The following is a 27970-nucleotide window of genomic DNA, read 5'->3' as shown; positions in this document are numbered from 1 at the left end:
ATACAGTGAAACAAAAAGATGTAGCACTAGTATATATTTTAGTAAAGAAACACTAGGAGCTCAAGTCTAAAGCTAACTCTGGATTGTTTGATGACATGAACAGCCAGATGCGCCGTGACAGATCAGGACCAATGCGCCGCTCTCTCGTCTGGTCTTGTCCATCAAGACATGGGACATTCCCGTCTGGGTCATCTACATCTTCTGTGGCACCTGCATTACTTGTTACTGTGAGATTGCTGAGGAGAGATAGTCTCTCCTTATCAGTAGTACAACATTCATATGCCTGCAAAGAAACAAGAAACTTTTAAATATTAAATCTCAGCCTTTTATACAAAACAGTGGTGACATTTACCAAGCAAGTCTGCAACTGATAAAATAGCAAAAATCAAGCTGCTACTTACAGTATATTAAATAATAGTTTTTGCCTTTACAATTTCTAGTGCCCACATTCTCACATGACATGTTAACATCAGAGACAGAAACCTAACAAAGTCACATGGGAGGTGCTTACAAAGTAAAAAAAATGGCTGTCATGTATGCTGCCAGTGGAGTCAACACACCTGGCAAAAATGTCATCTAAATACCAATTTTTCATTGATGGAAGATTCCACAATCTTCTAACTTCTAGTTTCCTTCAAGCATTTTATGGAATTAGTGCTGCACCCTTGTGTGCCTTCTCATTCCTGGGACTAGGTTTTACCCAGAAGCCCCAGTTTATGAAAGGACTACAAGATCCAGATAGAGCTGCTCTTGGAAGACCTTGATCGATCGGCAGTCATGTGACAAAATAGTGTTTGCATTTATTCCATCTGCTCAGAAAATGAGTAACATGCTACAATAGCAGAGAATCTCATATGCAGCGAGCACAAATATTCAATACACCAGGAATCGGGACAAACAAGAATTTGTTTCAAGAGTAATTTGGTTAATCAATATCACAGATTATAAAATACAGAAAAGCCTTCACATTTTTATCACAGTCTGTAAAATATAAGCATAACTAATGCCCCCACTGTGTTAAAGGGAACCTAAACTGAGAAAGATATGAATGTTTCCTTTTAAACACCACCAGTTGCCTGGTAGTCTATCTAATCTCTTTGCTGCAACAGTGGCTGAATCACACACCTGAAACAAGCATGCAGCTAATGCAGTCTGACTTCAGTCAGAGCACCTGATCTGCATGCTTGTTCAGGGGCTGTGGCTGAAAGTATTAGGCTGCATTTCCACTTGTGCGGTGGGAATAGTCGCTGGAAAAATTTGCATGCGGATGCAAATTTCGCATGCGGGTCTATGCGAATTTTCATATGGATGACAATGTATGCGAATTTAACTATGGCAGTGCTGGTGTGATTTTCCATTGTTTTTATGCGAATTCGCATGAAAATTTGCATACCCAAACCGCATGCGAATTTCCTATTAAATACATTGTATTCGATTTGCATAGCAGTATGCAAATTCTGATGGCTCTGCCATGCAAATTTTTTCTGCACAGAAAAACACAAAGGAATCCTGACAAGTGGAAACCGTCCCATTCACTTGTATTGCTATGCGAAAAACGCATGCGAATTCGTGATAGTGGAAATAGGCCCTTAGAGACACAAGATCAGCAGGAGAGTCAGGCAACTGGTATTATTTTAAAAGGGAAAATACATGGTCTTCTCAGTTTAGGTTCCCTTTAAGTATTGGGGGTATTATAACATAAGGAAGAAGTAGTTTCTAGTGGATCTTTTAACACTGACCTGCATGAGGAGCTGTGGAGATGGATAAGCCTCTGTTATGGCTGCAGCCATTGACGGACTGACCCTGTTGAACTGCTGAATCTGCCTCCTCCAGGCCAAAGGTAAACCTACAAGTGAGCCTCGGGGCCCCCACCCTCGCCAGGTGCCTGCTGTGGTGCAAAACGAGTAGCTCTGATCCTCACAAAGCAGCCTACAAACACAGAAGAACTTCTGTTAGAAACCCTTCTTGGGTTATATGTCACCCATATAATATTTTTACGTAAATATAAGCAACTTACATCCAAGCCACTAGATATCATCTCCATATGTTCAGTACATTGATTTGAGGGCAATACATTTTTTTTAGAAGCAGCGCTGTTTAGGCACTAGAATAAGGTTTATTTGAAACACTATCCTAAAACCTTCCTTATCCTGTTGCATACATAACTGCATGTGTTAAAGAATTTCCCCTTAGAAGGAGGAAGCAGCACTTAGCAAATCAAATGCCCTAGCCACAATTAGCTAGATAGAAGCTGTGGCAAATAACGAGTGACTTGGTGATTATGGCCTCTTTCCCACTAAGACGTTGCGTTAGATGCGACGTTATGGTCGCATAACGTGCCCCTAACGCAACGCATGGTGGTGTTGAAGTTGGACCTCATATTGAGCGGCGTTATGCGGCTCTTGATGCATCCGTGAGGCGTACGTTTTGACGCATGCAAACCACGTGGTTCCGCCAGCCAATCGCTGCACAAAGCGGCCGCTCCAGGAAGTAAACACTGCACGTCACACAGTGCAGTGAATATTATTTAGCCATAGCGGACTCTCTCCCCTCCTCCTCCAACATTACTGGGCATGTGCAAACAGTCTAACGCAGCTTAGCCGTGTATAACGTACTGCATGCAGTACTTTCAATCAACGTGTAGCGTTACAATGTAACACAACGTGGGCAGTGGCACTGTGAACAGCCCATTGATTTTTCATTACTGTGCGTTGGGCTGCGTTACAGGCTGCTCTAATGTGCGCCTGTAACGTCCCACTGTGAAAGCAGCCTTAAAGGATACCTCAACTGACATGTGACATGATGAGATAGACATGTGTATGTACAGTGCCTAGCACACTAATAACTATGCTGTGTTCCTTTTTTTCCTTTCTGTGCCTGAATGAGTCAGGACTGAGTCAGCCACTTACATACCTGATATTTAACTCTGACAGGAAGTGACTACAGTGTGACTCTCCCTGATAAGAAATTCCACCTATAAAACACTTTCCTAGCAGAAAATGGCTTCTGAGAGCAAGAAAGAGATAAAAAGAGGAATTTCTTATCAGTGAGGGTCACACTGTAGTCACTTCCTATCTGAGACAGGACTGAGTCAGCCACTTACATACCTGATATTTAACTCTTTCAGACAGAGAAAGAAAAAAAAGGAACACCGCATAGTTATTTGTGTGCTAGGCACTGTACATACACGTGTCTATCTCATTATGTCACATTTCAGTTCGGGTATCCTTTAAAGGTTATAGCCTCAACTTCCTCTTCCTAGGTGAGCACAGATTTTCATATTTGCCACATCTTCTGCACTGCATTGGTTACCGTTACCTTTCCTCTACTGTACGCCCAGCCCTGATCTTAAAATTCTCCTTTCACTAAGGGCAAGGTTGCAGAAGATTTTGACAGTTCTGTTTTCAGTCAGACATGAATTCATGCAAAACAGGTGGTGTGCAAGCCATCTGTGTGGCCTCTGGTGCTCAGCTAATCCACCAGCTTTAGTTTTGGTGCATAAGTAGAAAGGACGTTGGCCGATTGAGCCCATTATGTTTCAAGAAAGGGTTACCATTAGGAAGGTGGACCGTTAAGGCTGGTATCAAGAGGGACAACAAGAAGGTAAAGGTCAAGGGGATAACTGCCAAATTTGCTGAAGAAACCGGCAACTCTGACATGTAATATGGACTAATCTTTAACTGCAAGCGCAGGTGCCCAAACCACCACTAGCAATTCCATATCATATTCCAACTATGCAAGTGAATAGGAGATGAAAATCTGAGCTCAAAATTTCCACACACACACACACACACACACACACACACACACACACACACACACACACACACACACACACACACACACACACACACACACACACACACACACACACACACACACACACACACACACACACACACACACACACACACATAAGAACCTTCCTCTTCTATCACATACCAAAACTACTAGTAATATATAATCTATCAAGAATGTTTACTAGTGTAACAGATATGAAAAAGAGCCATCACCAGATTATCTGTAGATGGACCATGTGATCAGTGTCACATTTCTCAAAAGGGGGAGATTGGAATGGATGGGAGGACTGTATGATGCAGGGAAAGGAGAATGGATTGTTCCACTGTTTGAGTAGAGTACAACTGCAAGAAGTGATTAGCAGCAGGGCCGGCCTTTGATATGAGCGACCGGAGCGGTCGCTCAGGACGCCAGCTCTCAAGGGCGCATGCGCCCTGTCACCCCTTCCCGCCCCGCTGTCTCTCCCTTCGTCCTCCCTGTCTGTAATTAGAGCAGGACTACAAGAACATGGTCGCCGATGTCCACAAATGCGGACAAACTGTGGCCATTTTCTTGTAGCCCTGCTCTAACTACAGATGGAGCGGAGGCGGGGAGAGAAGAGTGACGTCGGCGCTGGAGCATGGAAGTCAGGTGAGTCAGTCTCTGCCTGGCCCGTTGCCGCAGAAGGGGGGGGGGGACTGACTGGGGGCATACCACCTACACTGGGGGCATACCACCTACACTGGGGGCAGCTATGCTACCTACACTGGGGGCAGCTATGCTACCTACACTGGGGGCAGCTATGCTACCTACACTGGGGGCAGCTATGCTACCTATATGGGGCAACTATACTACCTACACTGGGGGCAACTATGCTACCTATATGGGGACAGCTAGGCTACTTACACTGGGGGCAACTATACTAGCTACCTATACTGGGGCAACTATACTACCTATACTGAGGGCTACTATACTAGCTACCTTTACTGTGGCAACTATACTACCTATGCTTGGCTACCTACACTGAGGGCAACTACACATGAGATCCTATACTGAGGGCACCTATACCTGGCTACCTACCTATACTGAGGGCATTTTTGGGGGAGGGACGCACCAGAGCTATATATGGGTGTGGGGGTGTGCGTGCAGAGAGAATGGGGGGGGGCACGAAAATCCGGTTTCGCTCAGGGTGCAGTGAAACCTAAGGCTCGCCCTGATTAGCAGGTGACATATTAGGCTTCCTAGGAAGGAATTAATGAGAACTGTTATCACACAAAAAAAAGTGATAGCGATTAGTGATTTTGGAGAGAATTTTAACAAGGAAGTTCTGAGTGATTTTTTTTTACTGCGCTTTTGCCTTCCTATACTTTCTACAGAATCAAAATTGCTTTGAAAACGATACATCGTGTGCTTTTCTGATTTTTTTTTTTTAATTAAGTGTGAAATAACCCATAGGAATACATTATCCAAGTGCTTTTCAAAATTGCTGAAAAGCACTCTTGGTGTGAAAAAGCCCTAAAAAGCACTGGTGATCAGAAAAGCTCTATATAGATCAGTAAAGATTTGCAACTCCAAGGTCAGCAAAAGGGTAGTAACCGAGAGTAACAGCAATACATTATGAAAAACACTAACAATCAGAAAATTTTGGCTATTAGAAATAAAAAAAAAAAAAAAAAAAGATAGGTTTCTCTTTTAAAGTTATAATTATATATCAAAGCCAAATAAGTCAGCATTAACTGAATATATATATAAAAAAAAAAAATATTGTTGTAGTTTCACACTGGGGCATTGCGTTTTAGAAACAGGGTGGCTATGGAAGGGAAAGGTCACATTGCGCGTTAGGCACGTGATGCAATGCATACAGTGAATGAAGATTACAGTCAATTAAAAGTATGCTAGCCATACTTTATGTGGGAGAAAACCTTGCTGATGACCTTCCTACCAAAGTTTGCGTTGTTTTGAGAATTAATGAAAGTACTGTATACATCCAAGTCTCAAACTCGAAAGGATATCATAGAGAATAGTACAAGTCAGTTATTCAACTGATGGATGATTAAAAGTGAAACATTATCTGGAAATAAAGTGGTCAACTCACCGGAATGGCCGCTGAGCTACACTCTTGGTCACATGACATACGTGCTGTCCCAGTTCCTTCCATGTATCCAAGAATACCACCTGTGTCTCGTGGTACAGCTGTAGAAAGACTAGGGCCTGGCATTCCAGAAGAGGACAATATGAATTAGATGTCACAGCATATACCAGTCAAAACGACAAAAAAAAAAATGTTGGTTCACGCTGCAAAGCACAAAACTTGCACACGTGGAGCGCACAAAGTAAGGCTACACATCACAACACAAAAAATAAAAAAAAAATAAACAAACTTAAAAGATCCTGGTTCAACTCACGTGAATCCAGGAAATCTGTGTCTCATACTGGGCTCCCTATTCTAGGCGTAATTATGGAACATAAGAGGCATCGGGGAAGCCGGAGCAGTGCTTTTCAGCGCTGCGAGATTTGGGCGCAGCCGGCGCCACCATAGGCTATAATAGGAATTGTTAGAAGTTAAGTATTATGTAGGCCTCAGTGAATTGGACTGAGTTAGTCAAAAAGGCTTGGGGTGCAGACTTGCCCTTTAAAAAGATTTTCTCTTAGAGAGAAAATCTACAGTTCTGACTGTCAGCAGAACTAGGACATACCAAGAAGCTGTTCTATGGACAAGGCCACAGGTCTCGCTGACTTTCAACATAGAAACCACAAGAACAGTAAACACAGCCATGTTTAATCAATATAGAATTTTTTGCAACTAGGACAAAAGGCTCATAGAATATTAATCAAGTAGTTGTGTATCATGACACCATAAGGGGTCTGAGCCAAATTGTAGGTGGGGGGGGGCTTAGATGTTCCAGTTAACGCTTTTCTGGTCCGTATAAAACCCACCGCCGGCGTCCGGAGAGGCACTTTTCTGCTTCCTGTCCCTGCTGGCTATAATAATCTTTAGTTATGTTTTGACATCTTGTACGCTCTATCTGTATCTGTATATACTTAGTTGAGATGTAACTTAGTATAGAAAGAAGATAACCTGATTACCATTCATTAGGAAGGTAATCAAGAAGCTGTAACGCAACTGACTTACTACAGAAGAATCTGCTTTGCTAAGATGTAACGAACTGTATCTGTATATCTGTTAACTGAATAAACACTTCGGAATTTGGAAGCCTCCTAAAGAAGCTCCTATGCTGTTTTGCTATGATGAGAGTCGTGTTTGCAGCTCTTGGCGGAATAAAGGTGCGTTGCCGAAAGAAACAGTTTCTTACAGGAATCGCATCCCACAGCGCTCAGTGAGTAACGTCGGCACCGTCAGAAGACGGAGCCGAAGTTGCTTGAAAAAACACAATAATTTGGCCTCCAGCAATCGCTGGAAGCCGAATCATATCATTCCCCCACTATCCATGGCGGCCTGGAGGGGGAATAGTAATTAACACGGCCCGGACTTGCGCAGAAGCAGGATCAGCCATATACAGGCTGTATCCTGCTCCCAAGTCTACCGGCGCCGATTTTAAATGTGTGCCGGCGAAGCTGCCGAAATATGCCAGGATAGAGAACAATGCTGGAGCTGGAAGATGAGAAGGGGAGAAAGAGTACACTACAGCAGCACATGGAAAGATCTAATCCGAACCTTGAAGTACACCTGAATTGAGATGGATATTGAGGCTGCCATATGTATTTCCTTTAAAACAATAACAGTTGCCTGGCAGTCCTGACAATCTCTTTGGCTGCAGTAGTGTCCAAATCACATACCGAAGAAACGGATGCAGTTAAAGGGAACCTTAACTGAGAGGGATATGGATGTTTCCTTTTAATCAATACCAGTTGCCTGGCAGTCCTGCTGATCTCCTTGGCTGCAGTATTGGCTGAATCACACACCTGAAACAAGCATGCAGCTAATCCAGTCTGACTTCAGTCAGAGTATCTGATCTGCATGCTTGTTGAGGGGCTGTGGCTAAAAGTATTACACACACAGGATGAGCAGGAGAGTCAGGCAACTGGTATTATTTTAAAAGAAAAATCCATATCCTCAGTTTAGGTTCCCTTTAAAGAGAACCCGAGGTGGGTTTGAAGAATATTATCTGCATACAGAGGCTGGATCTGCCTATACAGCCCAGCCTCTGTTGCTACCCCAAACCCCACTAAGGTCCCCCTGCACTCTGCAATCCCTCATAAATCACAGCCACGCTGCTGACAAACAGCTTGTCAGAGCTGGCTGTGTTTATCTCTATAGTGTCAGTCTGCTGCTCTCCCCGCATCCTGCAGAAATCCAGTCCCCGCCTGCAACCCTTCCCTCCCTGCTGATTGGAGGGAAGGGACGGAGGCAGGGACCGAAGCTATGCAGGAGGCGGGGGAGCAGCTGAGACTGACACTACAGATGTAAACACAGCCTCACAGCACGGCTGTGATTTATGAGGGATTGCAGAGTGCAGGGGGACCTTAGTGGGGTTTGGGATAGCAACAGAGGCTGGGCTGTATAGGCAGATCCAGCCTCACTATGCAGATCACATTCTTTAACCACCCTGGCGTTCTGATTAAATCGCCAGGGTGGCTGCGGGAGGGTTTTTTTTAAATTAAAAAAAACTATTTCATGCAGCCAACTGAAAGTTGGCTGCATGAAAGCCCACTAGAGGGCGCTCCGGAGGCGATCTTCCGATCGCCTCCGGCGCCCAGAATAAACAAGGAAGGCCGCAATGAGCGGCCTTCCTTGTTTTGCTTATATCGTCGCCATAGCGACGAGCGGAGTGACGTCATCGACGTCAGCCGCCTCCGATCCAGCCCTTAGCGCTGGCCGGAACTTTTTGTTCCGGCTGCGCAGGGCTCAGGCGGCTAGGGGGGCCCTCTTTCGCCGCTGCTCGCGGCGAATCGCCGCAGAGCGGCGGCGATCAGGCAGCACACGCGGCTGGCAAAGTGCCGGCTGCGTGTGCTGCACTTTATTTGATAAAAATCGGCCCAGCAGGGCCTGAGCGGCAGCCTCCGGCGGTGATGGACGAGCTGAGCTCGTCCATACCGCTCAGGAGGTTAAAGGGATACTGTAGGGGGGTTGGGGGAAAATGCGTTGAACTTACCTGGGGCTTCTAATGGTCCCCCGCAGACATCCTGTGCCCACGCAGCCACTCCCCAATGCTCCGGCCCCGCCTCCGGTTCACTTCTGGAATTTCAGACTTTAAAGTCTGAAAACCACTGCGCCTGCGTTGCCGTGTCCTCGCTCCCGCTGATGTCACTAGGAGCGTACTGCGCAGACATAGACCATGCTGGGCATGCGCAGTGCGCTCCTGGTGACATCAGCACGAGAGAGGACACGGCCGTGCAGGCGCAGTGGTTTTCTGACTTTAAAGTCAGAAATTCCAGAAGTGAACTGGAGGCGGGGCCGGAGCATTGGGGAGTGGCTGCGTGGGCACAGGATGCCTGCGGGGGACCATTAGAGGCCCCAGGTAAGTTCAACTCATTTTCCCCCAACCCCCTACAGTATCCCTTTAAACACACCTCGGGTTCTCTTTAATTAGACTTGGAACAGTTAGGAACATTTGATCTGCATGTTTGTTCAGGATCTATGGCTAAAAAGTATTAAAGCCTGGTACACACTTTCACATTTTCCAAAAAAAACAATGTATGATCTTAAAACAATATTCCATATGACTTTACAATAGAGGTGAAAAACAGAGTTAGAGGATTAGAGCTGGTAGACAGAATGCCTGAGGAACTAGATGTAGATGCTTTAACCACTTAAGCCCTCGGTCCTTTTCACTTTATGCATCCAAGCAATGTTCACCTCCCATTCATTAGCCTATAACTTTATCACTACTTATCACAATGAACTGATCTATATCTTGTTTTTTCCACCACCAATTATGCTTTCTTTGGGTGGTACATTTTGCTAATAGCCAGAGGCGGGACAAGGTCCTCCAGCACCCAAGGCTGAGACACCAAAGTGCACCCCCCATCCCTGCCACCCCAGCCATCAACACTAATTGCTATTAGACTAAAAGGCGCCACAGGGCCCACAACCTCCCCAACACCTTAACATCTAGTTATCTGGCTTGCAGTCACTGCCATGTATCCCCTTTTCTTATTTCTTTCTGCTTCAAACACAATCAGGAATGACAGCTGAATGAATTCTGCGCCCCCTCCTACACTGCGCCCTGAGGCTGGAGCCTCTCCAGCCTATGCCTCGGCCCGGCCCTGCTAAGAGCTACCTTACTTTAAATGCATTTTAACACTAAGAATAAGAAAAAAAAACCTGAAAAAATTCATTTCTCAGTTTTCGGCCATTATAGTTTTAATATAAAACATGCCTCCATAATTAAAACCCACGTATTGTATTTGCCCATTTGTCCCGGTTATTTCACATTTATTTCGTTTAAAATGATGTCCCTATCACAATGTATGGGGACAATATTTTATTTGGAAATAAACTATTTACAAGCTTATCAAAAAAAAAAAAAAAAAAAAATATATAATAATAATAATAATAATAATAATAATAATAATAATAATAATAATGAAATATTTCATCTTTACATAGATATTTAAAAAGTTTAGACCCTTAGGTACATTTGTGTTTTTTTTATTGTAATGGTTTTTATTATTAAACATTTTATGGGGGTATTTTTGGGAGGCTGGGATGTAAATAGTATTTGATTTGGGTAAATATGTGTATTTTCATTTTTTTTTACTTTTAGATGTAGTTTTATTTTTTCGCCACAAGATGGCAACCTTGAGTTTGTTTACACAACGTCACTCTAAGCTTAACACTTAAGAGGGACATAGGAGTCAGAAAAAGCGAAGCTTCCGAGAGCCGCTGTCGGAGAGGAATCAGTGATCGGGCACCATGGCCAGATTCATTGATTCCTGGGCTAACGAATCCGTGGCTGGGAGCAAGCGTGCATGCGCGCGATCGGCCGCGGGAGCGCACATGTCTTCCTTGACGTAGAGGACAGTAGTAGAACTACGTCAAGGAGGACAAAGTGGTTAATATCAGAGCTTGAACTTTTCTACGCAACATGGCTTTCAATCACAGGCGGCCAGCATGGGAACACATTGTGCAGTGCCGATCAGGCACTTGTCATGTCATCCTTGCACACAGCAGGTAAAACAACTGTGTGCAGGGATGACATGACAGGTGCCTGATCGGCACTGTAACAGTACAACAAGCAGCAGGCAGAGGCGGCCAGCATGGGGACACATCATGCAGTGCCGATCAGGCACTTGTCAAATCATCCTTGCACACAGCAGGTTTATCAACTGTGCATGCATGACATGACCGGTGCCTGATCGGCATTGTACCATATAAGACATCCCCTGAAAATAAGCCCTAGCACACTTTTTGGAGCAAAAAAATATTATAAGACTGTCTTATTTTCGGGGTAGTTAGAGCCATGGTCCCATATGTAATTAACTTTTTTTATATAATATAATATTTAATTTTGTATTTAAAATTATTATTTTTTCAGCACTTTGGAAAAAAGGTAAAAAAAAAAAATGTAAAATTAAAATTTTTAGTATTTTCTTGCTTGCTGGTTGTTTAAAAGGTATTTTATTTGCAAGTTTTGAAAGTATCACCTAGGAGAAAACTTTAAAAATTGTAATTGCATATGGGCCATGACCTTTCCAGTACTAACACATGGCTGTGAAAGTTGGACTATAAATAAGGTCATGCATAGAAAAATTGAGGATTTTGAACTGTGAGTGTGAAGAAAGCTACGGAGAGTTCCCTGGACTGCTAGAAGATCTAACCAGTCAATACTTAAATAAGTAAGGCCAGAGTGTTCACTAGAAGAACTGATACTACTATTAAAACTCAAATACTTTGGTCATATAATGAGAAGACTGCATTCTTTAGAGAAATCCTAGCTGCTTGGAGAAACTTAGGGTCAAAGAAAAAGAGGCCACCAGACGCTAAGATGGAAGACCGTGTATGTAAAGCTGTGAACATGCCTATGCAACAACTGAAAGAAGCTGTGATTGACACAGACATCTGGCGAGCAGAAGTACATATGGTCACAAAAAGTCTGGGTTGACTGAACAAATGAGGAGAGAGACACACTTTCAATTATGATTGGCTAATCACTGACCAAATTTTACCACATCCATGTTGTATACAATATCTGTTGACACTTAAGGCTCATACACACATCAGACTATAGTCTTTTGAAAATGAAAGATCACAGACCAATCTTACCACCCTTCATGTAGTATGAGAGCCATACTCTACACAGTCTTTTCTATGGAGCTGAACTCCACATCAGAAAAAAATCTTTGCAAGATGCTGCACACACAGATGCTGTACAGACACAAAAGATCAGTATCTGCAAAAGATCTGTTCCTGCCAAAAATCCATTCCTGCAAATTGCAATGATAGTCTATGAGATCTGAGGATCATCATACACACATGATTTAACTGACATTCATCTGCAGATCAAGCAATCATCTGCAGATCTGAAAATCCATCCTGGTGGATCTGATCTGCAGATGAATGTCAGTTAAATCATGTGTGTATGGTGATCTGCAGATCTCATAGACTCATTGCAATTTGCAGGAATGGATTTTTGGCAGGAACAGATCTTTTGCAGATACTGATCTTTTGTGTCTGTACAGCATCTGTGTGTGCAGCATCTTGCAAAGATTTTTTTCTGATGTGGAGTTCAGCTCCATAGAAAAGACTGTGTAGAGTATGGCTCTCATACTACATGAAGGGTGGTAAGATTGGTCTGTGATCTTTCATTTTCAAAAGACTATGGTCTGATGTGTGTATGGGGCCTTATACTACATGGATATGATAAAATTGGTTAGCGATTGGCCAATCATAATTGATAAAGTGTACCAGGCTTTAGAGGTAGAGGATCAGCAGGTCTCCCAGAATGTGCATGGTTTAAAGGAAATAAATATGGCAGCCTCCACATTCCTCCCTTCAGGTGTGCTTAAAGTCTTCACCAAAAAGGCTACCAAATGAGATGAAAGTGTGTGCTCTCAGCAGCACTATTAGCTACCCTGAACACCTTGGAATGTCTGCCAATTCTACAAAGTAAAAATAATTTATGCCAGAAGTCAGACTACCTACCTTCACTATGGAGTGGACCCTAGGGATGATCAATAATATTCAAATACTTAAGAGTTTATGTAAATTTATATGCAAATATATGGAGCTTCAAAATGGACCAATCAGTTTAAACCTGGGTTAAAAATGATTGATCCAATTTCAAACTGCATATATTTGCATAATTTCAGAAGTATTTGCAGATCATTGATCATTCCTAGTGAACGCCGGGAAAAACACCGAAGATGCCTCCCACATGTGCTAACCCTTGCCTGACCTTTATAAAAACTACTAAAATATGACACCCTTTACCAAATTAGTAAGGGGCAGACACCTGGGGTCCCCTTATCAATCAAAATGAGGTTCATTATTACTTGATATATACATACTTGAACTGAATTTTTATTCATTATATGTATTACTCCATAACAAAATGTATCTAAACAAAGCAGCAGAATGAATACACCAAAATGAGAATTAGAGCACAAATAAAATGAAGAGCTAATTAATTTTTCATTTTATGGTCACTTCAGGTTTACACTTATGTTAAACAATGAAAGGCCAGGGAACCACTAGTAATCACTCCAGCACTTTTAAATCAGACAAGCGATGTGTGCAGCAATTCCTAGGAATTTTGCAATTGGCGAAGCTTTGAAGTGCTGAACTGTAAACTGTACATCGCTTCTGAATGGCGATTTTTACCTGTAAAAGTTTGAAATACTCACCAAGTGTCCCGATGTCCAGCTTCCGTCTGTAACTCTGCACCAGAGAAGCGCCTGTGACCTCTTCTGCTAGGGAGCAGGGCTACAGGCAGAAGCCAGACATTGGAAAACGCTATAAATATAACTAACCTTGTTAAAACATTAAAGGGACACTTAAGTCAAACAAAAAAAATGAGTTTTACTCACCTAGGGCTTCCAATAGCCCCCTGCAGCTCTCCGGGACCCTCGCCGTCTCCCTCCGATCCTCCTGGCCACTTCCTGTTTCGGTGACAGGAGCTGACAGGCTGGGGACACGAGTGATTCTTCGCGTTCCCAGACACATTAGCACCCTCTATGCTGCTATATGGTATATGATATATGCTATAATAGCATAGATGGCGCTATTGTGGCCAGGAACGCAAAGAATCACTCGCATCCCCAGCCTGTCAGCTCCTGTCACCGAAACAGGAAGTGGCTGCCGGCGGGGCCAGGAGGATCGGAGGGAGCGGCGAGGGCACCGGACAGCTGCAGGGGGCTATTGGAAGCCCCAGGTGAGTAAAACTCATTTTTTCTGTTTGACTTAAGTGTCCCTTTAAGCCTCAAAATCACTGCAAAATCTGTTTGGAAAGTGATTTTGCAGAACTTCAGTATTTTTCATTGAACACAAACATGACCAAAATGCTGCATGCCCTGTGGTTGCGATTTTCCTAATCGCAATCGTACTACCCCATTGCAAAAAAAAAATGTTTTAAAAAATAAAAAAATCATACAAACCTGGGGCTCACTCCAGCCCTATTCGGCCTGATCGCTCCCTCGCCACCGTCCTCCACCGCCTGTATCTTCTGTTATCGGTCCCGGTAACTTCAAGAGTAAGCCCTCCTTAGTAAGCCCAGGCACAGAACGTGACGGGTGAGTGTGCGCAGCCGCACGGTGTCTGTGCTGACTGACCTTAGTTACCGGGGACCAATAACAGAATATCCAGGAGGTGGAGGAAGGCGGGAGCAATACCAGGCATGTATTATTTTTTTCTTTTATTTCATCTCAGGTACACTTTGAGGTTAATATACTTTCAATTACTGTATTTTAACCACTTCTATACCATGACATTTTGTGCTGATCTGTGCTGCGTGGGCTCTCCAGCCCACAGCACAGATCAGATAGCAGCCAGGCCGATCAGACTTTCCCCCCCTTTTTTCCCCACTAGGGGGATGTCCTGCTGGGGGGCTCTGATCGCCGCCGGCTGCTTGCGCTTGCGGGGGGCTCTTCAAAGCCCCCCTCCGCAGCGCTTCCTGGCCTCCTTCCCCTTCCCTCCCTCTCCCTCCCCCTGTGAGCGGCGCAGGACGGATTTCCGTCCTGCGCCTGATGGGATAGGCTTTAGCCTATCAGATGCCGGTGATCCCCGGCCAATCAGAGGCCGGGGATCGCCGATCTCCTCTACGGCGCTGCTGCGCAGCAGCGCCGTATACATGTAAACACCGGGGAAGGTCTTCCCCGTGTGTTTACATTTACCCTGCGAGCCGCCGATCGGCTCGCAGGGTGTTCACGGAGACACCCTCCGGGAACTGACATGGAACGTTTCCATGGAATAAACTTCAGGATTCAGGGGCGTATATATACGCACCGAGAATCCGGAAGTGGTTAACATTTAATGCAGAGTTCATGGTATGTATATAGAGTGGGTTATTGTATTGTATTAGCTAGGTCTATTAACATTGAGTCTCAAGCAACCAGAAAACACACAACGCGGTGGACACTAAAGCCCCATCTACACGATACGATTCTTTGTACGATTACATTACGATTCTATTAAACTATCCTATTAAATCCGACATGTCCGATCGGGATTCGATTGAATTCGATTTGACATTGTTTTGCAATGCCAAATCGAATTGAATCGAATCCCGATCGGACATGTCGGATCTAATCGGATCGTAAATAGAATCGTAATCGAATCATATAAAGAATTGTATCGTGTGGATTGGGCTTTACAGCATGCAGTAAACAAACAATTGCATAATGTGAGCACTTTGCAGTGTAAATAAATTGATCAGCGTTCTATAACAAGTAAAAAGACACTGGTATTTTATAAGGAAATCATCCACCAACCTCATCAATCTGTTGCCAGGTTACATAACTTTCCAGCTGTTCATTGCATTGGTATCTTGGCGTCTGAGACTGTCTCTCCATCTTAAGTGACATTCTTTGATACCTGACAGACAAAATTACATCTGCAGTTAGGAAAAAGAATTTTACCCTAATTTTTTGTTTTAATGTTGTTTTTTTATTCTCAGAGGCACAAAAACTACTGTATTATTTAAAAAATGATCTGGCCTGTTTTGAAAGATGTTACAGGAGCTCCGAGATAAATGTGGGGAGGAAAATGTTGTAGCCATGCACAGTATGTGGAAATGTTAATGAAAATTTTATGTTACTTGTTAGCATTTTTCAGAAAAAATAACTATGATTTGAAAAATAAATATGACACTTTGTTTTGATATGACAACAGCAATTGGTTATTATCAACTACGTATGTAAAAAAAAAAAAAAAAAAAAAAAAGCTTTGTGAAAGTAGTAACTTTTGGCTAACTGATAAAATTGGGGTGTACACGCTTTCAGGGAACTAGCCCCCTTCTTCAGGCTTATTTCCAGATGTTAACTGTAGGAAAACACAGTATGCAATTACTTCAGCTAACATCTTGAAATATGCTTGAAGAAGGCACCTGAATACTCTAGTTCCTTGAAAGCTTGCACAACTAAGCTTTATCAGTTACAATATATTACTTTTTGAAAACTGTTTTTTTTTTGCCAACATAAGGTTATTGGCCAACACAGTACAAGAATTATTTTGCTATTAGCATCATCATCATCATCATCATCATCATCATCAACTACAAACTGAAAGTGGCCATCTAATAGATGACATTCACCACCAGGGATCCTGGGAAGTGTAGTTATGTGCCCAACAAATAGCTGGTGAATAGTGTATTGCTCTGAATTGCAGAGGGGTTATAATTTGATAATACTGGGGATATTAAGCATCACTTCTAAATTTGCATATTTAAGGTTGATGCATCATGCTATTTCCTTCTTGCTCACATAATGCTAATCATTTTAAGTAATGTACCATCAATTTAACCGCTTGCCGCCCGCGTCACGTCACTGGGCGTGGCCGCGGCGGCAGCCCCAGGACCAGCTAACGCCAATTGGCGGAAAGTCCTGGGGCAGCAGTTTACGGGAGATCGCGCGCACGCTGCGCGTGCATCTCCCGCTTGGTGGGCGGAGCTGAGCTCCGCCTTCAGTCTCCGCCGTGTATTTACATGGGCAGCGCTGCGATCAGCAGCAGCGCTGCACTGGGGACAGCCGTCTGACACGGCTGTCCCTCTGGGGGACAAGAGAGCGATTGGCACTCATAGGCAGAAGCCTATGACAGCCGATCGCCGTGATTGGCCGGCTGGGGGGAGGGAGGGGATTTAGGAAAAAAAAAAAAAAGAAAGAAAATAGTAAAAAATATTACAAAAAAACAAAACAAATATTTATAAAAAAATAAAATAAACACAGGGGGGGGGGAGGGCGATCAGACCTCACCAACAGAGAGCTCTGTTGGTGGGGAGAAAAGGGGGGGAGGGGGGGGGGGAATGACTTGTGTGCAGAGGTATACGGCCCTGCAGCTTGGCCTTAAAGCTGCAGTGGCCAATTAAGGTAAAATTAGGCTGGTCACTAGGGGGGGGTTTACCACCATGGTCCTCAAGAGGTTAAAGAAAGTAAAATCAAATTTAGCATAGCTGTTTTAGTAAGAGGGCTTTTTAGTTCCTTTATGAGCTCTAAACTGCACCACTGTTAAAATAGGCTTTTATTGCCATCCGTGTGTGCATAATATATATCATTTATTTCTCCTGTAATCGATGACACCACAAAAACTAAAATTATGAACAGGAATTAAAAAATAAATAAAAAGGGTGGAGAAAGATTTTCTACACTTTTTTTAAACTCAAGAAAAACAAAGCATTTGTCAAATTCAGCTAAAGGACTACTGTCGGTCCTTACCTGCGATAATCTTGTAATCCAAGAACAGTTAGTGTTATCTTCTTTTCTGGGTATATTTTGGCAATCCCAAATGCAGAACCTGGAATCTCACTAGTACTGGGGTTTTCAGTAGCCTTCAAAAAACAAGAGACCGGCTACATTATGTTATACATGTGGCTGGATGTCCACAAACATGTCAGTGTACTGCTGCAGTGATCTCTTTTACATGAGAAAGTTAGGACAGTTATATTCTGGCCGCATTGTTTGAACAGTTTTTGATTAACTACCCATTAGAAAGGTATGGTTACTTTAAAGATAAGCTCCAGCTATTTTGGGTAGTAACCATAGATGTAGCCATCATAGCTTTTTAACCCATTCACGTTCCGTCGTTTTCACGTGAGAAATGTTCACCTCCCATTCATTAGCCTATAACTTTATCACTACTTATCACAATGAACTGATCTATATCTTGTTTTTTCCACCACCAATTAGGCTTTCTTTGGGGGGTACATTTTGCTAAGAGACACTTTACTGTAAATGCATTTTAACAGGAAGAATAAGAAAAAAATGGAAAAATTCATTATTTCTCAGTTTTCAGCCATTATAGTTTTAAAATAATACATGCCTCCATAATTAAAACTCACGTATTGTATTTGCCCATATGTCCCGGTTATTACACCATTAAAATTATGTCCCTATCACAATGTATGGCGACAATATTTTATTTGGAAATAAAGGTGCATTTTTTTCCATTTTGCATCTATCACTATTTACAAGTTTAAAATAAAAAAAATATAGAAATATTTCAGCTTTACATTGATATTTAAAAAGTTTAGACCCTTAGGTAAATATTTACATTTTTTTTTATTGTAATGTTTTTTGTTTTTTATAGTAAACATTTTATTTGGGTAGTTTTGGGAGGGTGGGAGGTAAACAATAGATTTATAATGTAAATGTGTTAATTTTTATTTTTTTTTACTTTCAGTTGTAGTATTACTTTTTGGCCACAAGATGGCAGCCATGAGTTTACATGACGTCACTCTAAGCGTAACACACGCTTAGAGTGACGCATCGGGGAGGGAACAGCCAGAAAAAGCACAGCTTCCGAGAGAAGCTGTCGCTTTTTCAGCGGGGGAGAGCAATCAGTGATCGGGCACCATAGCCCGATTCACTGATTGCCTGGCTAACGAACCGCGGGCCAGGAGCGCGCGTGCACGCGCGCGATCGGCCGAGGTAGCGCGCATGGTTCCTGGACGTAGTTTCTACGTCCAGGAACCAAAATAGGTTAAGTAGAGGGTTTATGGTACCTTTTTGCCTTCTAAAAAAATCCTAGAGGTTCTGGATCTCCATGATGCAGCACCTTTGGCTTGCATGGATGAAGGCCAGACACCTGAAATTAGTGTGTGCCAGTTGAAATATATAGCTCTGTAAAATGAATAAGCTAATATAAGTGTGCTGCAAAACAGCTGTACTGGATGTATGCCTGGATTTTGAGAGGGGAAAAAAAAGGAATGATCTACGTATGCACTCACTACGCTGAAATAATGCATTGTGGGAGTAAGGCATATATGCAAAAATGGTGTTGGGAAGCCAAAAAACTGCTTATCCTGCTCCTGCAAAAGTCCCAGTGGTGTTAATTACTATTCCCCCTCTAGGCCGCCATGTACTCGGTAATTTGGCTGCCAGCTATTGCTGGCGGCCAAATTATGCTGTTTTTGAAGTAATTTGGGCTTCGGCTTTTGATGGTGCCCAAATTACTGTCTGAGCACTGCTATAACCGCAATTCCTATTACGGCCTTTGGCGGTACCTGGTGCGCCGTTTTGTGCCGTGTTGGGGAGTAACTTGCTCATTTTAAACTAAATTCTTACAAATAACTTCTGTTTTAGGAAGGCACAATTGTATTTCACCTTAATGCAACAAGAAACGCTCCGCAGAAAATCTTCAGGCTTCACCAGAACTAACATTTGATCCTCTTCCTCTTTACATAGTTCTAAGCCCTCCTGGAACAAAACATAAAGCTATTAACATAAAGCAAACTGATTGTTCTAATGCAGTGGTTCTCAAACTTTTAGAGTGAAAGAGCCTTGATGGCTTTGACATTTTTTTTTCAAGGCACCCCTAGCCAAAAACAACTACCAAAATGCTGTTATAAACTTTATAAGGGCACCACCTCCCTCCCTCAGTAGCTGGTAATGCTTATTAGGCCACATTCCCCCTTCAATTAGTCATTGACCACTATTAGGCAGCATCCCCCTCCAAGTGTTCACTGACCCACTCGTTGTATATCAAGGTGTGGTTGCATTACCTGCTGGCAATGCACAAAGGATGGGTATGAAAGCAGAGGCACCCCTGGGAGGTTCTAAAGGAGCACCAGGATGCCGAAGCACCCAGTTTGATAACAGAAAAATTACACCTATATTTCCCAATAATATATACTGTATTGTACTAGGGACATAATTTAAAGGAATACTGGGGGAAAATGAGTTGAACTTACCTGGGGCTTCTAATGGTCCCCCGCAGATATCCTGTGCCCGCGCAGCCACTCACCGATGCTCCGGCCCCGCCTTTGGTTCACTTCTGGAATTTTAGACTTTTAAAGTCTGAAAATGACTGCGCCTTATTCCTTTAAACGTTGTGATAACCGGGAAAAATGGTCAAATAAAATACTTGGGTTTTATTCACAGTAGCACGTTTTATTTTAACCACTTAAGCCCAACTGGACGAACATTCTCGTCCAGTTGGGCTGCGCGCACTCCCGCCGGCCGCACACGCTAGCGGGCACGCTCCTGCCGCCAGCCATTAGCCCAGCGATCAATGAAAGGGATTATAGATCCCTTTCATTGATCGATGCCCCCCCCCCCCCCCCCGCAGAAAAGCCGACAGCATCAGACGGTGCGGTTTTTTTGGGTTTCAAAAAGTTCCCTGCCTTCATTCTTCTTCCTGGAAGCGTACGATCACGCTTCCAGGAATTTTTCACTGTGGCCAAATAGTAAAACTACACACACATCCATTTTTTAATAAATACATTTTTTTTACATTTATAATTAGCTGTTTACCTCCCACACCAAAAATTACCCACATACAATTTTAATACAAAATTATTTTTTTAAAAAAATTACAATAAAAAAAATACATAAATAGTTACCTAAGGGTCTGAACTTTTCTAAATATGCATGTCAAAGGAGTATATTAATTTTTTTTAAATTATGGGCTTGTAAATAGTGATGGACGCAAATTGAAAACATAAGGGACATAATTTAAATGGTGTAATAAGTGGGACAAATGTGCAAATAAAATACATGGGTTTTAATTAAGGTAGCATGTATTAATTTTAAACTATAATAGCCAAAAACTGAGAAATATTTTTTTTCCATTTCTTTCTAAATATTCCTGTTAAAATGGATTTAGAATAAAATAAATTCTTAGCAAAATGTATCACCCAAAGAAAGTTTAATTGGTGGCGGAAAAAACAAGATATAGACCAATTCATTGTGATGAGTAGTGATAAAGTTATTGGAAAATGAATGGGAGGCGAAAGTTGCAAAAAATAAACAACCCTTCGGGCTTAAGTGGTTAAAGCCCAATTGGTGTTGAAAAAAAGAAGAAGGTATAGATCATTTTGTTGTGACAAGTAGTAAAAGTTATTCGTGAATAAAAGGGAGGAGACCTGACAGGGGAAAATTGCTCTGGTCCATTAGGGTAAAAACCCCTAGGGTGTGAAGTGGTTCAGTGACAGTGCATCAAACTTATCAACAAAAGGAGCGAACAAAATATATCCATGTGCACCATGCACACAGCAGCCTAAGCTGGGTGCATGCTGACAATGGTCACATACCGGGGAAAGAGGTGGTGTGAGCATGGTGCACGTGGATATATTTTGTTAGCTCCCTTGTGGGATTAGTTTGATGCACTATGCATGTTACACGGTCAGAGTTAGCACACATACAAATTCTGGGGTACCTCAACGTAGTGTATGTGCCTACACAAGAGAATGTATTATTTCTGTAACTAAGACCTCGGCTTCTAGCTGTAGGGATAGCAGTGGTTGCTGGATTTGGATGAAATTCTTCAACTTTCTTCAACCCTCAGCTCCTGATCCTTCTGTAAGTAACGGAAATGGCAAAAAACACCTTGTGAGCTTTCTATGTTATGACTATCCTATTTCTACATTTATTCCAAACTTTTTAAATTGAAACAAGGAACTGTCTTAATTTGTTTTAATCTGGAGCATCTCCTTTTTTTTTTTCTGAGAAGTACAGCTTGCAAAAGACTCCTTCCCTTTGATCTCAGCAGGGTGTCTATCAGCTGTCCAAATGCCACCATTAAAATACTCAGCTGAGATGCTTATCTATATTGCAACCTCTGTTCCCAAGAAACTCTTACAAATAGATTCTGCTTTGATTACCCCTCTAAAATCCTTTGGGATTCTCAAGAAAACAAGGCGGGGGAAGAGGGGAGGAGGTGCAGGCACCCATAAATCAAAGCAATCATCACATATCTATAAATCAGCTGTATCAGTAAAGGACCCAGATAACAGAGACAGCTCCCACACTCCTGATTACAACCCCCAGCCAGGAGCTAGGAACACAGACCTCAAAGTTAAGGGAAACAACATTAAAGCAGTACTCTGCAATGCCAGGTCCATAAACAACAAAACAGCAGTTATTCATGATCTAATAGAGGCTTCAGATCTAGCTTTAATTACAGAGACATGGTTGGATCAGAACTCAGGACCCACTCTCGCAGCTGTGGTACCAGACAATTACTCAGTTTTACACTGTGAAAGGCAAAACCGCAAGGGCGGAGGATTAGCTCTGTGCTTCAAATCCAGTTTGAATATTAAACCCCTTGCTGTAGCCCCCACCCACTCTTTTGAATGTCTAGCAGCCCAGCTCTCAGCTGAAAAAAAAATAAACATACTGCTTGTCTACCGACCCCCTGACGCTGGCTCAGCTTTTCTCAAGGAAATAGCAGAACTTGTATCTTGCATAACACTGAAACACCCTAGGTGGATAATTCTTGGAGACTTTAACGCACGGGTCGATACACACTCTTCCCAATTTGGAACTAAGCTACTTCTCTCCATGAATGAACTGGGCTTCTCTCAAGCCGTCAACCTCCCTACCCACAAAAAAGGACACACTTTGGACCTCATTTTCCATTCAGAACTCCTAATATCCAATGTGGAAATTGATCCAGTAGTTTGGTCAGACCACCACACTGTCCACTTCTCCTTTACAGCACCGGCTACAAAACACCAAGTGAAAGAACTAATAAAATATCGTTCCTTGAAAGGTTTGACACCCCAACACCTTCAGAACAGCCTCAATCTAGGTGGACTGACAGATCACAACTTAGGCCTTGAATCCATGGTCCTTAAATATAACCACGATGTCTCAGCCGCTTTTGACGCCATAGCTCCCTTAAAGATTAAACGTTCCGCACCATTACATCACACTCGCTGGTTTGACAACTCTATAAAGGAACTAAAGAAACAGGGACGCAGACTGGAACGAAGGTGGCGCAAACATCAGTCTCCTGATGACAAACTTTCCCTAATTGCTCACCTGGAAAAATATCAAACGATGATTAACAAAAAGAAGTCCTTATTCCTGTCTCACGAAATTGCAAATGCAGCCAACAGACCTGCCCAACTCTTCCGCACGGTTGACAGTCTCTGCAATCCATCTTGCAGGAAATCCAGCATCAGACCTTCACAGGAACTGTGCGAGAAATTTGCCCACTTCTTCTCAGACAAAGTCTCCTTCATACGATCTGCCATTCAATTCACAGCCCCAGAAACCCATGCAGAGCCATATAACAGGTGCAAAAATAGCCTACCACCATGGTCTGATTTTAAGGTAATCACTGAAAAAGACATCTTGGATATCATCTCAAACCTTCGCCAGACTACCTGCGATCTGGACCCTGGCCCCACTAAGTTCATGTTGAAATGCCCTGAACTATTTACACCGGCATTCCACAAAATAGTCAACGGCTCCTTACAAGGGTGGTTTCCCTCTACTCTGAAAGAAGCAATCGTCAGGCCTCTACTCAAGAAACCATCCTTAGACCCAGATGCTCTAAACAGCTACAGACCTGTCTCAAACCTCCCCTTTCTGGGAAAAGTTATTGAAAAGGCTGTCTACCTTCAACTTGAAGCCAGGCTCTCCAGAAACAACATCCTTGACCCTCTTCAATCTGGTTTCAGGAAATATCACAGCTGTGAAACAGCCCTCACCCAGATTTGCAATGATCTGCTCATTGCAAGAGACAAGGGTCAATGTTCCATCCTGATTTTGCTCGACCTCTCAGCGGCTTTTGACACAGTCGATCATGAAATCTTACTCAACAGGCTACAAGAGTACTGTGGCATAGATGGCATTGTTCTCCGGTGGTTCAACTCCTTCCTGGCTGGCAGAACACAAAGGGTAGCCTTAGGGCCCTTCCTCTCCAACCCTGTACCACTAAAATACGGTGTACCTCAGGGCGCAATATTATCCCCTTTACTGTTCACCATATACATGCTGCCACTTGGAGAAATCATACAAAAACATGGCCTGACATATCATTGCTATGCTGATGACACCCAGCTATATTTGTCATTCAAACCTGATGTCACAGACCCTACTCCACAAATAAACGCATGCTTAGCTGAGCTTCAGGAGTGGATGAATAATAATTGGCTAAAACTTAATGCTGACAAAACTGAGGTTCTTGTTATCGAGGGCCAGGGCTCAACAGCAAAGCAGCTCCAGTCTCAACCAACACCGCTAAGGATAGGGAGCTCAGACCTGAACAACTCAGACTGTGTGCGCAGCCTGGGAGTACTGATTGATGGAAAATTAAGCTTCAGGAATCAAATCTCAGCTGTTGTAAAACATTCCTTCTTTCACCTAAGGAATATTGCAAGGATTAAACACCTAATTCCTTCAGAGGATCTTCCAACCCTAGTTCATGCCTTCGTCACATCAAGGTTAGACTACTGCAACGTCCTCTACACAGGCCTGCATAAGAAAGACTTACGCCGCCTGCAATTAGTACAGAATACCGCCGCAAGGCTGTTAACGAGCCAACCCCGCCATTGCCACATAACACCAACCCTGAGCTCACTCCACTGGCTACCGATAAAATGGAGAATTCTGTTTAAGATTGGCTTACTGACATTCAAATCCTTGCACAATCTGGGCCCTGGATACCTGAAGGACTTGTTGCAACTACATCACACCCCCCACAATCTTAGATCAAAAGGACGTAACACCTTGGTCACCCCCAGAGTCCACCTCAAAACCTTTGGAGACAGAGCCTTTTGTCATGCTGCCCCTACACTTTGGAACTCCCTGCCACACCCAATCAGGACAGCCCCATCCCTGGAAGCATTTAAGTCTAAACTGAAAACCTACCTTTTCAGTCTGGCATTCATGAACATCTGACTATCTCCTCTGTAACACAACCCAGCCTGAAACCCTGTATTAATCTGAGACACAGCTATGCGCTTTGAGTCCTATGGGAGAAAAGCGCTTTACAAATGTTATTGTATTGTATTGTATTGTATTGTAAAGCATTTGCATGTGAGTCTGCAAAGGGTTAACTGACTTTGTAACATGAAAACCAAATCCTGGTGGTTCCCAAGCATGACTCACTATACATGTCCAATCAGCAGGCATCTCTCTCCTCCACGTAAAACTGCACGGCACAGGTTGTGGCTCTATGGAGTAGTTATACCTAGCTGAGTGTAAGGCTTCCAGCACATCATCTGAGCCTGCATCCTGGAGAAGACCTGGGCAATAAGGCAGCAAAGACAAACAGTTAGAGGATATATAAGAGAAAGGGGACTCTATTCAATTCACTTTTTCTCCTAAGGGACATTTTTATACCTTATCTATTAAAGGGAACCAGAGACGAAGCACCCTCATGTATTTTACCATATATATCATTGGGAACATTAGAGAAAACGCCTACCCTGCTCTCGGTTTCATTCTTCACTGCTCAGCCTGCTTGTTAGCAGCCCTGATAAAATCGCCAACTGAGCATTCAGTCTGGCTTTGCTCAGGAATCGTTATAGCTAAGTCTGTGTTCTCTTTTGAAGCCCAAGCCTGACCCCTACTGGCTCTGCTATAATGACTCAGCTATAAATATTCCTGAGCAAAGCCAGACTGAAAAAGAAGCAAGCTGAACAGTGAAGAATGAAACAGAGAGCAGGCTAGGTGTTTTCTCTAAATGTTCCCACTGATATATATGGTAAAATACACGAGGGTGCTTCATCTCTGCTTCACTTTAAATGCCATTTAAACCAACACCACCAAGCAAAAAAAAAATACTCAGAATAATTTGACAGTACTTTAACCTACTTTTTAGTATTTTTGCCGAGCGCCGAATGCTGAAAAGTTAATTGAAAGAGAAGATGAAAAATTATCTCCTTGGAGAAGGGGAAATTAATAAGGGCAAAGGAGTCTAAAAGCTCAACTGCAATGTTACCAGTGGACAGTGTGATATAAGTCCTCTTCCATATAGTAGCAATTAAGGGCTATGGCCCACTACAGCGCTTTTAACTGCACTTTGGAATTGTTGTAATTGCTCTGCAAGCGCAAGAAAGAAATTGCTTCTACAAGCATCAATAATGCTGTACAAAATGCTAAGCGATTGCTCTAGTGAGCACTAACCACTGGCAGATATTAGGACCACCTGTGACTGCTAAGAGATTGGGGTAAAAACCATGGCTTTTACCAGGGATTGAGGGCACAACTTGACAGTTGGCTACACAACAAAACTGCACTGGAGTGTTGGAGGAGAATTGTGGCTTTTTCACATTTACTGGGTGCCCCTTGTCTACTTGTAGGCTTCCTTTGTAATCAGTGAGTCCTCCTGCCTATACAGGCGTCCTAGTGGTCTACATCAAAGCTCCATCTCACAACTGGTTGTCAGTTGAGTCTATCCACAGCAGTGTTCTCCCCAGAATTTTTTTCCAGCCGGGTGGCAAGAAATAGTAGCCGGGTGGCAGGAAAAAATAGCCGGGTGGGGCGAGATGAGAGAATGCAGGGCCGGTGCTTCTGTGTGCAACTGTGCTTACAGAATAGGAGGAGATGAGCCGATGACAGCCGGGTGCTCACCAAAACTAGCCGGGTGGAGCACCTGCCTAAAAGAGCCTGGGGAGAACACTCCAAAGTAGCATCGCTACTTTCATCACCGTATAACCCACTTGGTTTACATGGGCTCCTCTCAGCTGGATTTACACTGCAATATCAAGTGACAAGTAGATATTCTTCAAATTTCCAGCTGAGAGAAGCACAGGAACAAAGACCGAGTAAGGTGGTGATAAAAGGACACAAAAAAGGTAGAAAGATGCCACCGATTTATCCATGTGATGTATTAACCAAACTCTGTACTTAGCTTTTTTACTTCTTGATCTATCACTATTAAATGCAAAGCTGTAAAATATCAAATATTAGACCCATTTGTTTCTACCTGCATCCATTTGGACAATCATGTATTTTCCAGATTGCTCAGGTCTCATGAGCTTCAAAGCCTGTGCAAATTCTCTTCTTTTCTGCTTTTCTTCCTTCTCCAGTTCTTTGATCCTCTCTTTCTCCTGATGCTTGAGTTCCTTCTGTTTCTTCCTCTCCTCAGCTTGCATCCTCTCAGCCTCCAGTTGCTCAGGACTCTTCTTCTGTGTCTTCTTAACAGGACTAGGGGTGGTGGATTTTGGTGGAGGTAGTGATAAGGTTGTCATAGTCAAAGCAGAGGGATGTTCACCACCCTCTGTATGTCCAGCAGCCTCTGAAATATGTGCCTTTAACCCATGATCAACACTGCTATTTTCTAAAAGTTCTTCTGCGCACACATTTATACTCTGTTGGTCATCTCTCAAATGTTGCTTGGGTTCAGTGTTCCCATAAAGGCCACCTTCAGATACTGATAACTCTAAATATTTCAATACTTGTTCAGTTCTGTTGGTGGGGTTACCTTTTGCAATACCAAGTGGCTCCTCATCCTCTGAATCTGATATCTCCCATGTTTTGGCCCGCTTCCTGGGGGAACTAGAGACAGCAACCTGCAAAGACTCCATATTCAAGCCAGATCAATTCTCACATGTCCATCACACACACACGTTGCCGTTACCTAAAATCAGGCAAAGCTAATTTAGGTATATAAAGAAATACAAAAAAACGTAGCATGGATACAATACGCTGTGTACATAGAGAAAAAGCCCAGCAATGACCCTTAAAAAATGCTTGGCAAATATTACCGGCACAATCGATTGGTATCATGCTAAAGGTGGCCATACACAATTCAATTTTTTTTATTTTTTTTTTTAATAAGATTTTGATCTATTAGATTATTTTATCAAACCTACCATAACTATTCAATTTTCAAAGCAAGCAACCT

The 27970-nt window shown here is 42.9% G+C and overlaps 1 protein-coding gene across 3 annotated transcripts; it reads right to left on the bottom strand.

Moving 5' to 3' along the window:
• Nucleotides 1–19: 19 nt before the first annotated feature.
• Nucleotides 20–27970, bottom strand: LOC137516476 (probable crossover junction endonuclease EME2). Of its 3 annotated transcripts, none has more exons than XM_068234365.1 (8): nucleotides 27050–27970; nucleotides 25228–25364; nucleotides 19492–19584; nucleotides 17605–17717; nucleotides 15667–15769; nucleotides 5873–5988; nucleotides 1740–1929; nucleotides 20–283 (listed from the first exon to the last, which is right to left on the bottom strand). In XM_068234365.1, the coding sequence occupies exons 1-8, from the start codon at nucleotides 27648–27650 to the stop codon at nucleotides 53–55; spliced, it is 1584 nt and encodes a 527-aa protein (XP_068090466.1). In that variant the 5' UTR covers nucleotides 27651–27970; the 3' UTR covers nucleotides 20–52. The 3 variants fall into 3 exon arrangements, with proteins under 3 accessions (XP_068090466.1, XP_068090468.1, XP_068090467.1); XM_068234367.1 differs by having other exon boundaries at nucleotides 27548–27969; XM_068234366.1 differs by lacking the exon at nucleotides 19492–19584.

Source organism: Hyperolius riggenbachi, chromosome 1 (assembly GCF_040937935.1).
Source record: "Hyperolius riggenbachi isolate aHypRig1 chromosome 1, aHypRig1.pri, whole genome shotgun sequence".
NCBI classification, from domain to species: domain Eukaryota; kingdom Metazoa; phylum Chordata; class Amphibia; order Anura; family Hyperoliidae; genus Hyperolius; species Hyperolius riggenbachi.
This window is presented reverse-complemented; position numbering and strand designations above follow the sequence as displayed.